Source organism: Heterodontus francisci, chromosome 32 (genome assembly GCF_036365525.1).
Source record: "Heterodontus francisci isolate sHetFra1 chromosome 32, sHetFra1.hap1, whole genome shotgun sequence".
NCBI lineage: Eukaryota > Metazoa > Chordata > Chondrichthyes > Heterodontiformes > Heterodontidae > Heterodontus > Heterodontus francisci.
This window is the reverse complement of record NC_090402.1, coordinates 21,075,756-21,090,591: the sequence shown is the minus strand read 5'-3', so window position 1 is coordinate 21,090,591 and position 14,836 is coordinate 21,075,756. Positions and strand designations below refer to the sequence as shown.

The 14,836-nt window shown below is 39.2% G+C and overlaps 1 protein-coding gene across 4 annotated transcripts in view; it reads left to right on the top strand.

Annotated features, from left to right (window-relative positions):
• The window catches only part of LOC137347693 (LIM/homeobox protein LMX-1.2), a 223,417-nt gene extending 211,885 nt beyond the window's left edge, over positions 1–11,532 (top strand). For all 4 annotated transcript variants that reach the window (XM_068012450.1, XM_068012448.1, XM_068012447.1 and 1 more), the window contains 4 exons: positions 120–197; positions 2,475–2,541; positions 3,500–3,661; positions 7,901–11,532. In XM_068012450.1, coding sequence (XP_067868551.1) covers positions 120–197; positions 2,475–2,541; positions 3,500–3,661; positions 7,901–8,058 — 465 coding nt within the window. In that variant the 3' untranslated portion in view covers positions 8,059–11,532. The remainder of the gene's footprint in view (positions 1–119; positions 198–2,474; positions 2,542–3,499; positions 3,662–7,900) is intronic.
• Positions 11,533–14,836: the final 3,304 nt, after the last annotated feature.

Genomic DNA, 14,836 nt, shown 5'->3' with positions numbered 1-14,836 from the left:
AAATGGTATAATTTTGCATTCAGAAAATCTAATACAGTTCAGGAAGACTGCTTTACCTAAAAGCACTTGACTCTTTGTTTGCTTAGTAAAGTCGGCATGCAAATGATTTTTCTCAACAGGTCAGAGAAACCCTCGCAGCAGAAACGGGGCTTAGTGTCAGAGTAGTTCAAGTTTGGTTCCAAAACCAAAGAGCCAAGGTAACTTTTTTTGTCACAAATTACTCAAGTTTTGAAAACCTTTTGCTTACCATAGTTTTTGGATTATTATTTCTCATGTAGTAGGGGTCAGGTGGTCACGGTACTGGACGAGCAATTCAGAGGGCTGAACTTTCAGCCCCCACTGGGGACCGGGATTGGATGCAGGCAGGGCTGTAAATTAGCCCTGCCGACTGGCATGCCAGTTCCCTGGCTCCATCCTGTCACCGGGCCATTTTTGCACAGGTGGGATTGGGGGCCTGCAGGGCTACCCGTCCACACATGGTGGGTTGCTGATTAGGCTCATTGAGTCTAATTGAGGGCAATTAAAGGAAGCGGACTGGAATTTTCCATTTGGCCTCCAGCTTTTGGCAAGCAGTGGGGGCCAGTTTAGGTGCCTAGAGGCCCTCTCTGGGTGTAGTAGTAGCCACAGGCTGCCTTGTAGAGGGGCTTCCCATCCACCCCACAGTGGTGATCTGGCTGCTGAATCTTTTTTTTTTGAGTCAAGATTTAAAAAGTTGGCAAGAGTGTGCCTCCATTTTGAAGCTCCCTCTCTTGCTTACCTTCCATGGCAGCCTGCTGCTCCTATCAACCTGGAAGGCCTCTGATTGGCCCTCCATCTTTCAGAGTCTCCCCACTGTCAATTAGACGACGGTCCTGCCCTCTGGCCCTTAATTGGCTGCTCCGGTGAAAATCATAGGTGACTGACTGTTTCCTCTCTGGGGGTGGGTTCGGGACCTGGAAAAAGGTCCTGACCTCTGTTTTCCGCTCCTCAGCCTCCCAGGAGGGAAAGTCCAGCCCAGTGATTGGGCGTTCAAATCCCCACCATGACATGTTGTGAAACTGAAGTCAATTAATTTGTGGGCTAGAATCCAAAGGTGAACATGAAAGCTGGCAGATTGTCATGGAGGTACAGCCTGGTAACTAATATCCTTCAATGAACTTGCTACTTCCATCTGGTTTGGCTTTACATTGACTCCTAATGCACCCCTGGTGGCCAACTCAGTTGTAAATCAACTTCTACAAAATGAGTAAGAGACCCATCATTGGCTTCTGGGCAACTAGGGATGGGCCATAAATGCCACCATACCACAAACACCTGAGAGGAAATATAAATGGAAAATGGAGGCAGGGGAATGCGATAAACAAAATTATATCGAGGGATGCATTTTATCTTTGAATATAACACTAAAATGAGCAATAGCAAATCAGCAGTTGGCTTTTACCTTCCCTTGATATTTGTTTCCATATTTAGGCATTATGTATAATGGGCTGCCCATTCGCTAAGGCCCGTTCCGCGCTGCCACCCAAGACAAATGTCTGGATTTGAAACCAGCTGAAGCTAGCAGAATGCAAGTTTGTATCTGCCAGCATTATAGCTGTGAGTGAATTGAGTTGCATCATTCTTTACCCTATTCCAAATTGCCAGCTGCAGATGCTCAGCTCAGATTTCATTCTGAGATTGAAAGAGTGGCTGGTGTGACGGGAAAGTAATGACTGCTGCAGTAAGAGGATGTCAATGCATATTTTTTAGGATCAAGCAGAGATACACATGACATGTGTTATTCCTGATTTTGGGAGTGCTTGATGCTGTGCAAATGTATTCCCAGCAGACATCCATCTCCTCTGTGGAGCAAAATATTACCATAAATATAAATGAAAAACCAGCATAAAGGGCTACCAGCGCCAAATCACATGCACTCCCGAAGATCCAGCAACATCCCCCATAAAAACAAAAACAACATAGTCAGGATAAAGTACAAATAGCACACTGTATGTCCAAACCCTAGGTCTGACAAACACAGGTGTTAGATTCGAGATAGATACATACGAACTGCCCTATTGGAGTAAAATACATTATCATTCATATTTCTCAAATTAGCCTTTCATTGCTGTATGTAAATCACAGTTATGTGAGGAATACTGGTATAATGTCTTGTTTACTTAATTGGAGAGAAATGTTCCTGTTTTACGGCTGATTTGGTCAAATTAATCACAGTTCTAATGGTGCCCTTCCATTTGTAGCAGTTATAGCTGCAGCAATATGTAATATTATTTCATTAATAGTGCAATTTTTATATTGCAACTGCCTTTTCTATTTTTTATACTTCTCCAACATGCAAGACTAAGTCATACCCCTACCTGATAAAATATCGAGTGCTCTTGAGAAGAATCTGTTTCGTCCACTTTTAAGAGTTGAATTTTAGAGGTTTAATTCAATTTGGATGTTTTCAAAGTCTTGTTCCTTCACCTGATTTCAAATTCTTTGCAATTTTTAAGATGAAAAAGTTGGCACGAAGACAACAGCAGCAGCAAGAACAACAGAACGGTCAGCGACTTGGACAAGGTAACCATCTGGTTGTGGGGATAGTGGGGTTGGGGTGGCGGTTGTCACGTAGAGGAGTTTCCACTTGTGGAGGAGTCCAAAACTCGGGGCCATAAATATAAGATAATCAGTAATAAAACCAATATTGTTGAAACGGATAGCATTGCTACATTTAAGGGGAAGCTAGATAAGTCCATGATAGATAAAGGAATAGAAGGACATGCTAATTGAGTTGGATGCAGTAAATAGAGTGGGAGGAGGCTTGTATGGAGCTTAAATTCTCCCACAGGGCCAAATGAGCTGTTTCTGTGCTGTAAATTCTATATAAGATAATTTCTGAATGGAATAAAAAATGTTCAACAGAAAACTCTTATGTATTATGTGACTGCTGAATGTTCTGTAACAAGGAATTCAAAGTAATGTGGTTTTAAATTGCATTACTATTGAAAACAATGTGTGCAAGTATAACAGGATTAAAATATAGTCGCAATAAATATTAAGTGTTACATCACAATTGTCGACATCCATCAACACAATGCCAGAGCTGAGAATGAAGAAAATCTTTCTTGGTGATGTCACCCCAACCATTGTACAGTCACTTTAGCAGTTTAATTTCCTTTTAAAATTAAAATCTGCATCTAGCTTTTATCATTTTAATTTAGATTACTTATCTAGCCTGTGGTATAAACAGAACACATAATGAACAGCCATAGGATACAACTGATACCCCATTCATGAGGATAACGCATTATCAGAGTTGCTTGTGAATTATTAGACCAGCCGAGGCATCTGCTATGGCTCCTCATCACTGTATTCTCTGCCTCGATTTATCGTAATTCATGTCCTGTATCCATGAAAGATTAAAACGCTTTATTCAGACAGAAAGTTACTTTCTGATAAATAAACAAATTTGTTCTATTGTAACTTTTTTGTAGCCACAAAAACAAGGCGAATTTCTGATTGATCTTTTCATTGGCAGAAGTGATGTCAAACAGAATGGATGGGATGATAAATTCATACGCACCAGTTGCACCGCCACAGCAGCAACTTGTGTCCATGGACCAGAATGGTTACAACTCTGATCCATTTCAACAAGGACTCACACCACCCCAAATGCCAGGGGACCACATGAATCCATATGGTAAGTGGCTGCTAGTATTTAGTTACTTTGTTGACCTTCATGCTGGTAGTTTAATTTCCTACACCCAATTCAAAACATTGCATTTCGACTAGATCAGGAATGATTGAACAGGCTGGAGCTCTTTTCTCTAGAAATAAGACTGAGAGGTGACCTGCTAGAGGTCTTTAAAATTATGAAGGGGTTTGAGAGGGTAGACATAGAAAGGATGTTTCTACTTGTGGAGGAGCCCAAAACTAGGAGCCATACATATAAGATAATCACTAATAAAGAGTGGGAGGAGGCTTGTATAGAAACATAGAAAATAGAAGCAGGAGTAGGCCATTTGGCCCTTCAAGCCTGCTCCGCCATTCATTATGATCGTGGCTGATCATCCAATTCAGTAACCTGTTCCCGCTTTCCCCCCATATCCTTTGATCCCTTTCAACCCAAGGGCTATGTCTAACTCCTTCTTGAAAATATACAATGTTTTGGCCTCAACTGCTTTCTGTCATAGCGAGTTCCACAGCTTCACCACTCTCTGGGTGAGGTTTACCCCGTATCCTTCGACTATGACCCCTGGTTCTGGACTGCCCCACCATTAGGAACATCCTTCCTGCATCTACCCTGTCAAGTCCTGTTAGAATTTTATAGGTTTCTATGAGATCCCCCCCCTCACTCTTCTGAATTCCAGTGAATATAATCCTAACCGACCCAATCTCTCCTCATACGTCAGTCCCACCATCTCAGGAATCATTCTGGTGAACCTTTGCTGCACTCCCTCTATATCAAGAACATCCTTCCTCAAATAAGGAGACCAAAATTGCACACAATATTCCTGGTGTGGCCTCACCAAGGCCCTGTATAATTGCAGCAAGCAATGAACAATGGAGCATGAACACTCCCACAGGGCCAAAATGACCTGTTTCTGTGCTGTAAATTCTATATAAGGTAATTTCTGAAAGTACAGACATTCTGCCTGTGTGTTAAGGCTCTTTCAAATCCAATATTTTTGGAAACGCATCAAGATAGCTTAGTTTATCACAAAATGGTGAGGTGAGACTGACTGTCTTGACAGCGAGAAAGCATTTGACTGAGTGTGGCATTAAGGAGTACTAGTAAAATTGAAGTCAATGGGAATTGGGGAGAAAACTTGCCACTGGTTGGAGTCATACCTACCACAAAGGAAGATGAACTGATGCGCTGGAGCCATGGGAAACCCCTCGGGCTGTATATACCAAATATGGGTTTGCTGTAAAATGTACATGGCATGTAAAATGGAATGGAAGGGTTGTGAGGCCACTCACTGCTGTATTGAAGAAAACTGATTTCTTTTGCACTTTCTGGAATGTCAACTTGGTGCTGCTTTGAACTGTTTTGTAATGTATTTTTTTACAGATTTTTATGAATAAAGTATATTTTGAAAAAAAAAAGGTTGTGGTGTTGGAGGCCAATCATCTCAGCCTCGGGACATTGCTGCAGGAGCTCCTCATGCCGTGTTCTAGAGCCAACCAACTTCAGCTGCTTCATCAATGATCTTTCCCTCCATCAAAAGATCAGAAGGGAGATGTTCTCTGATGATTGCACAGTATTCAGTACATTGGCAATTCCCAGATAATGAAACAGTTTGTGCCAACATGCAGCAAGACCTGGAGACCATTCAGGCTTGAGCTGATACATGGCAAGTAACATTCATGCCACACATGTGCCAGACAATGACTCTCCAACAAGAGAGTGCCTAACTGCTTCCCCTTGACATTCAATGGCATTAACATCGTTGAGTCCCTTACTATCAATATCCTTTGACCTGGAATTTAACTGGACCAGCCAGATAAATACTGTGGCTACAAAAGCAGGTCAGAGGCTAGGCATTCTGACCTCCCATCTCAGCTCCTGACTCCCCAAAGTCTGTCCACCATCTACAAGGCACAAGTTAGGAGTGTGATGGAATACTATCCACTTGCCTGGATGAGTGCAGCTCCAACCACACTCATAAGCTCAATGCCATCCAGCCTATTTGATCGTCACCCCATCGACCACCTTAAAAATTCACTCCCTCCACCACTGGTGCACAGCGACAGCAGTGTGAACCATTTACAAAATGCACTGCAGCAACTTGCCATGGCTCTTTCGACAGCCCCTTCCAAACCCACAACCTCTACTGTCTGGAAAGACAAGGGCAAAAAGCACATGGGAGCACCACCACCTGCAAGTTCCCCTCAAAGTCACACCATCCTGACTTGGAACTATATTGCTGTTCCTTCATTGTCGCTGGGTCAAAATCCTGAAACCCCCTACTTAACAGTATTTTGGGTGTACCTAACCCACATGGATTGGGCAATAAATGCTGCCTTACCAGCAATGCCCACATCCCATTAACAAATAAAACATATTATCTTTCCTCCATTCCCAAATCAGAACGAATAGGAGATACATAAAGGGACTATACATGTTGGATACATTGCGACATCCTGACACTTTATTATGTTTTGTAATTCAAGTATGAATAGCATCTACTGATATCCCAGACACAACGCTGAGTGCAATTTAAACATGATCTGGTGTGCACCCATTAGATTTCTCCAATACTATAAGTGTCAATTCCTAATTGCTTATTTCAGTTGAAGAGCTGAATTTTTCGATAAACCTGTTACTCATAGTGAAATTCTTTTCTTCCTTCACACTCTTGTAGGAGTATTCCAGCAATAAAAATCTAGGCTCAGACAGTATTATGCATCCAGTGGGATAGATCAGTGATACTCTATATAAATCCTATATATTGGCACTGAGCTTTCTCAGATATCAGCTTTTCACATTTCAACCAAGAATGCATTCTTTCAAACCTTTCTTTCTGGTTTTAAGATTTTTTTTTGGAGAGCTGCATTGTTGAATGGTTTTTGGTTTTTAGGTTTTAGTTGTACTCAGCACTCCTGTGGTTATCTTTGATAGCACATCGAAGTGGTATGCTCGGAATTCAATGTTACTTTAATGTATAGCCTCTCTCTCTCTCCCAGTCCCTGCAGATATCATTGTATTACAACTGTTCCTGGATGAATGTGGAAAGTATCTTGTGGGAAAGACAATCAATAGAACTGAGGCGAGTGGAAAATTGAGCCCATTTGCTTTTAACTTGAATATAATCAAAATAGAATCATAGAGGCCATTTGGTCCATCATGCCTGTGCCCACTTTCTGAAACAGCTATCAGTTAGTCCCACTCTCCTGTATTTTCCCCATAGCCCTGCAAATTTAACCTTTTTCAACATATATCCAATTCCCTTTTGAAAGTTACCATTGATTATGCCTCCACCAACCTGTCAGGCATTGCATCCCAGATCATAACATCTCACTGGGCTACTTCCCACTTGATTTATTTTTTGCCAATTGCCTTAAATCTGTAACCTCTGGTTACCGACCCTCCTGTCAATGGAAACAGTTTTTCCCTATTTACCCTATCAAAACCTCATATAATTTTGAGTACCTCTATTAAATCTGCCCTTTACCTTCTTTGCTCTAGGGAGAACAATCCCAACTTCTCTAGTCTCGCTAAATAATGGAATTCCCTCACCTTTGGTACCATTCTGTTAATGCCACAGACCCAAAAACTGGGGTTTAGCTGAAACCCAAATTCAAATGTACGTCTGTTCAGTCATTGGGCCTTTCTTAAATCGTGGCACAATCCCATTCATAGCCTTTTCTGCATTGTCTGCCAGTATTTTAGCTCTAATTTTCTCATCTTATTCCTCCATTCCAGTGCAGTAGTGAAGGACAGCATTGCTAAATTTGACTATTTTAAAACCAAAGCATAACCCATTTATAATGAGCATACTCACATGTTACACAGAGGAAATCTTCCATTTGTAATAGGTGGTGTACATTTGGGCTACATGCCTCCAAGCAATTTAATTTCCAAAACAGTATTAGTAATAAGCATGGCGTCAATATGCATGGCTACAGAAAAAAATACTGGTTTCTGGAAATAGTATTTTAATATTGTTCCCACACATGACAACAGTCTCTTAAAGAATGTATCATTTTGTGCTCCGAATGCCCATACTGACACTGTTGAAATACCCCTGTATTTCTTTTTTCTCATTTTCATACATTATTTATTATTTATCAATTGCTTTTTGGATTTCTGTATTTTATGAGCATCCAAGGACCACAAAGAAGTCATGAAGCCTCATTAAAAATGAAAAGTCATCATAACGCCCTTTAAGTGATTTAATGCTGTCAATTAAGTGGTTTCATTTTGTGATTTCAGGAAACGACTCCCTCTTCCACGATATCGATAGTGACACCTCCCTCACCAGCTTGAGCGACTGTTTTCTTGCCTCATCAGAAGTTAACCCCATGCAAGCTAGAGTGGGGAACCCTATCGACAGGCTCTATTCCATGCAGAACTCATATTTTGCTTCGTGAAAACAACAGGACTTGAAAAGAAATCTAATGTATTATGGTGACTTTAAATGGGGGAGGGGGGAGGAGGAAGAAAAACTAAATAAAGAAAACTGTACAGCCATATATTACCTTATTCTTGCCTCATAATGAACGTATCCACTATTTCCCATGTGGCAGAGAAACTGACAGCAAGAAGATAATGAAAGTGACATACAAAAAGACAAATTCAATAGAATTCAAATCAACACAACAATGGGAGCATGGGACATAGAAACTGCAGCTGCATTCCATTGTTTCAATGTTTTTCTACAAATACTGCAGAACTTATTGTTCTTAATTATATACATATAAATTTGGGAATCTCAGCCTCTTTCTTGCTCTTCTGCTATTCTATGTTTAATACTTTTTTGGGTCGTTACTGAATCTTTAAAGATCAAAAATTATTTTACACACCAATTCTCCATACACTCAATGTAAAAGAGGTTAGAAAATGTTATATGTCATTTTCACCTTAGTCTGATATTATGTATAAAATAGCAAATAGACTGATTTGTTCTGAGCTCCCTTGCGTTTTGCATGAATCATCTCTCTTGAGTGGGAACAGCCAACACTTTATTAAGCTATAAAATGTACTGCTCAGATTTGGACTTTCTCTTCTTTTCACAGTATTTGCCTCTTATAGCTGTCGCACGGTTTCCTCACTCAAGCATCGTCTACAGTGGGGCACAGTGCTTGACCCCACAGTGTTGTCAATGCTGTTAGCCAAGTGCCAATAAATGGAAATATGTTTGCAAAGGTGGCTGTTGATAATTTGTCAAATTGAAATCCAGAATTAGTTTTCACCTTGCCATTTCAAAATGTGCTAGAGAGATTAAAAAGTATTACTTGATGCAAGTTAACACGTCAGACTCATTTTCCCATTTAGAATGTTTAAATTACTACACGTTGTGTCTTTAGACTGAGTAGCTTCAAATATGAAGCCCCATGCTCTGCCTTGATATTATCTGTTAAGATACAGTCTTGAAGTTATTAAAATACCAAAGTCAGGTTGTTCAGTACAGGTAGCAAAGCATCCCCTTCTCCTAACAAATATGCCAAAGTTCTGCTTCAGAAAATGTAAGATGAATGAAGTAATATTGTGGCAAAAAGTACTTCCTGATCACTCTTACATCGATAATATAGCTCAACACTCAGCAGTGATGAATATGTTGTTAAAATGAGGACTTACTTAGCGGTATTGAGAAAAGGAATTGACAAATTGTGCACAAACAGAGACAAGAAATCCCTCCCCCTCCCTATCCATCATAAGTCACCAAATATTTGGGATGCTAGAGGAAATATGAGATATGAGTCAACACCCAGCTCAGCAGTGTTATTGTTTAATATTACTGTGTGCATTTAACCAATCTCTGTGATAAATGCTAAGTGATTTAAAACCAAAGGTAATTGTTAAAAGCTAACCTCATCTTTTTAATTCAAAATATATAAGCAAAACTTGGCCTATAACACAACTGGGAGCCACCCGTCTTCTAATAGTTAATTACAATAAGATATGGGCCCCAGAAGCAAAAACATATTCCACTGATAGAGTTCAAAGGGTATGAAAGTAGAAATACAAGTACTGTTACCATCATTTGTATCATGATTCATCCCATCTAATGGTAAGCTCTGTGCTTTGACCTGAAGAGTTCCAGTAAAACATTAAGCCTGAAAGCAACCTTTGACCTTTCTGATTTTGTTCACCTCATTTTGGGACTGTCATGGGACAGTACGATTGCTCAAGTGAGGATAATATGCTTTAACTGAAGCAATACTTTAAAGCAAAAAGTAAATTGACAAACTCCTGTCAGGCACCCTTAGCATTTGATGTGTTCACTCAGACAGCATGCCATTGATTATGCGATTGGGACTTGGAAGGTTGTGGGTCAAGGCAACTGCAGTTTATTAGTCTTCCCATACAATGATTGCTTTCTATCGGTATCTGGGGAGGAAACCAGCCTCTTTACTGTATGCATGCATCAAATTATATAGTAATTCCATTGTCATTCAAAATGAATTTTCTATTGAGAAAAGCAGAAGGAATAGTTTACAGAATGATGATTGATTACGCCAATATGTTGAGAGTTCCGTTGGTTCTGCAGCGACGGCTATGTTCATGCAATTTAAATACTAATAATTTTGGTTGCCACCTTTGTGATTCCGTTTAGTATGGTAAGCTGGTTTTAAAAGCATGCTTGTTTAAAGAATATGCTGCCGACTCTGTAATATTTTACTTCGGATTGCATCCTTGAACCTGAATCTGTTCAATATGAAGCAGTTTAGAAGATTTAGTTCTAGACCAGTTGTCAGGAATAGTTTAAAAAAAGTTAATTACTAACATGTGAACTGTTGGTCTTCCTCATTTGAGGATGCTTACATTCCAATTATTACCAGCGCCATACAAGTTTTTGGAGAATTTAAAATTGCCTGCTATGTACAGTTGTATAAGATGCTGAAAATGACCTAAAATACTGTATTAGTCAAAAAGAAAAATCAACCAAGTCACTTGAGGTGCATAAATCCATTCAAGGCAACCGTCAATGAAAATGCTCACTATAAATTCATTGAAGAACATTTTCTTTGCTCTTTATTAATTGGTGTATAGAACTGTGTGGAGTATTGGATAAAACTGGTGCGTGCATTCCAATGGCTGAACTTTGAAGTGAAACCATACTTGGAGTGTTACCGCCCAGATATGTTTTGCATCTTAAAAATTCATGAAAATGGGAATAATATAAATTCTGTATAAAGTTATGTACAGTGAATTTTCTTACATTTTGGTGTGCCAGTAGCGTAGAACAAAAGACAAGCAAACCTCTGTCTCCTTTATGAAAGGTCACGTCCATGATTTCAGTATGGCTGTATGTATTGTAAATTTATATATTCTGTATTTATGTTAGACTGAGTGTAGAATTTTTATAGTTGTGTCTGCTATATTTGTCACCAACTTGTAAACAAACCTGTGCTATAATATGTAGCATCTATGACATTTCTTTTGCAACATTATTTAGCGACAGCTCTGATTTCTTGATCCCGTCCCTCCCCCATCCCACCTCTGTCAGGCATGAGACTTTGCATTGTGTGTAGAACATATTTTATTATTTAAATTACTTGTTATTTTTAAATTATTTATTAGTGTTTCTCAAGTTCATTTCTGTGGCATTGTTAAATGAAAAGGTACAACCTCTTGCTTTACAATAACCATCTCACGTTGTTTTGGCATTTGTAGCACTGCATTCTCGAGTAGTTTGTCTGTCTGTATATCTTACTTCCTGGTAATTTTATAGATGCCCTCATTTACAAGTTACCACAGTGAAGCAAAAAGATTGAAATGTATTTATATAACAATTAAAATTAGTTTCATCATCCTAGTGTCTGAACTATGGAAATGTTGTATAATAAAGGAAAAGTTTACACTGTGTACAGAATGATGTGTTTAAAATACAATGCATAAAACAGCACAAATTAAATCTTTGTTGAAACTGAGTGAATATCAAACTGTCGTCGCACTGATATTGTTTACACTGGCATTTTGCAAAGACTCAGGATGGGAAAATAGAGATTGATTTATCTAACACAGCTGTGCAAGACAAAAGGAGTGGGACAAGGAAATTTGACTGCAGGTAAAAATGCCTCCGCAAAGGCTACAGGCACTGACAGTGTGCACCTGGGTTGTTTGAAATGGGTCAGACAGCTTAGCATTCAAAGCAGCAATTCGCATGTTCCACAACCCTTTCAGTAAGTTGTAAATCTGATTATCTGCTCAACTGATGAGTTCAAACAGCTCTTCAAAGATTTGTTTTAATGATCACCGTCTTATCTTAATTCCTGATTTATCTATAATACTGCTGCTGTGGGGCTGATCCTTTTGATAATGACTTGTCAATCTTAATGCACTCTTTCACAGCTTTTTCACCCCTGAATTGTTTTGCCAATTGGGCATCTTCCCTGTACGCATTTGTTTTCAGGCTGACGGGAGAGTAGGGTTGTGTTTCTTCAAGTGATGGACCTTACCCTCATTGACAGCAATCCCTTGACCAGATTTGAGCCACAATTATAGTGTAGAGAGGAGCAAAAGCTTCTGTTATCACAAGTCCTTCCACCTATCGGGCTGAACAAGAACTGGCAAAAAATGTTTTAATTGAAAACATTCCCTCAAAAAAGTTAAATATGAGAGCAATTTTCATAGTAGAATAGATTGCAATTTAACTGTGAAAGCGGTGGGCTCAGTTAGTCTAATGGTCTTTGCTCACTCTATCTTAACTCTAAGATTGAGTACTCAGTGTAATTCAGACTTTGATTTGGACTCTTGCCCACCATAGTTATTCCCTCCCCCCATCCCCCTGCCCCCTTAGATTTAGAGCACCAGTGTTTGAACCTCAAATCAGAGAACATTTTCTTCAAATCTATCTCAACCAATTGAGATTTCAAATTTAGTCCAGGGCCTGAAATAAAAAGAAAAAGTGCTGGAATTACTCAGCAGGTCTGGCAGCATCTGTGGAGAGAGAAGCAGAAGTTCAGGGACTGTTTGCATTCATGATAGTCCCAAGACTAGAGAGAGAAGTGAGTAAGCAAAGGTAAGGTGGAATCGTATATTACAAAAGTTAGCATTCATCTTAGTTACATTTGTATTTTTCATAAATATTTTCCAATAGAGAGAATACACAGTTCCATTGTATTGTACATTGGTTCTGAAACCGCCTTTGGTTGTATTGTACTATATTTAGAAGTAGGAGGTTTTACTACAAATCTGATGGTTAGGAAGACAACTCCTGAAACACTGATCACATTTCCAAAATATGCTGAGCTGAAATCGTTACAGAACTGACATATTTACTTCTAAACATGGCATGCTGGAACTGAACGGGATTTAGGTGGAAGACCATTATTTCATAACGTACACTTTGAGCTTATTGCTACAATTACATAATGCCTTTGTTTGATTTTCAAAATAAGGGTAAAATCTGCTTAAAGAGAATAGATCAAAAGAATGTCGTGCAAACAGAGAACCTCCTCAGAAAATGGAACAGGTCTTTCTTCAGAAGCTGAGAAACCTGATTATCAGCATCTTCTGATTTTATTTCTTTTTCAGCAATTTTTTATTTTGTCATTATTTCAGCTGGTGCTACAATAATATCTTTATGTGCTGTTTGTGTCTTATATTTTTCAGAAAATGTACTCATGTTGGAACATGCACAAAAACCAAACATTTGCAAACTAGTATGATCAAGTCTCCGAGAGATGAAATTACCACCGCTGAGGTTTCTCATCGTACAGTGTCTTCATTCAGGCGTGTCTGTTTAAATACTCTTGCGGTTGAGTAAAAGCATTAGGAGAGCAAACCAGAAATCCTTGCATCAATTACAAAAAAAATTACAGCACATAAACAGGCCATTCGGCCCAACTGATCTATGCTGGTGTTTATGCTCCACAGGAACCTCCTGTCACCCTACTTCAACTAACTCTATCAGCATAACCTATTCCTGATGAGTGCTGACCAATACTTAGCCCTAACCAACACTATTGGAACAGACCCTCTGCCATCTTTTCTGCTGGTGTTCCCAATCAAAGGCTCTTTGGATGCCAGAAACCAATGGTCAATGGCACAATGGAATGTGATCAGGCTTTGTTAATTCAGAGGTAATAAGAGACCCTTACGAGAGTTCATGGAAGTTATGGGTCGCCAATGCCATTGGGTCTCTGGAGGTTTGTTGCTTAAAATTGGAGAGTGCAGTTGACAGCAGGAGTGATGAGTACCAGTGGTCAGTGGTGTTTCAGTGCAAAAACACTTCAAGTAAGATGTCAACTAACGCTGTTCATCTTTAAATCAGATTTATCCAATGTGTTAGTGAAAGGTTGAGATTTACCAGACCTTGGCCAGAGGGGAGAATTGATCCCTGCCTATCTCATCTTGTTCTCACATAATCTCCTTTTGGCCAAATGAAAACAGTAGCATCAACACAAGTGCCAATGTTTGGCAGTCCATAACTCACTTTGGGCTCACCTGTTCCTGTGTTTTCTTACTTGTGTTCCAATGAATATTCACCATGTAAGAAGTGTGATATATCAATCTGCATGCCAAACTGATATCTCTTGGAACTGGTTAAAACCCACCCACTCTTCGCATAAATGGATTTTAACCTAGTTGCATAACCATCTGAATCATAGCTTGTATATGACAGTGGAAAATCCAAATTATTCCTTGAGTGAAGAAGACCCCATAAGGATTATAAACATTGGCAGCAGTGCTTTCATGCTTTCCCTCCCTTAAAATGTTCCTTAAAACCTACCTCTTTGACCAAGTTTTTGGCCACCTGTCCTGATATCTACTTCTTGGCTTGGTGTCAATTCTAAGTTGTTATAAAGTCATCTGACGGTTAGGAAACAATTACAGAAGATGCCTTTATGGATATAGAGGTGCAAAAAAAAATGGATTTCACATGAATTACATACAAATCATTATTTTAATGGAAAATAAATTAGCTCAGTAATGGAATAACAAAAATCTCAAAGGAATTGATCATAAAAATAACTGAGAAATGGGGAGGCACATTTTAGTGTGTGATATGCGGAGGCAGTTTCAAGTTTAAAAATAACAAAAGACAGTTTAGTATAATATTTCACTCCCTTTGTTGTTAGGATTGGGTAACTATTGAGCAAATTACCAGTGTGGCCCAATTTGAAACAGATGGGAAACTGGAATTTGAAAATTGAGCTTAACTTGACAAATATTTGAGTCGTTATGATCCTGTAATTTTTT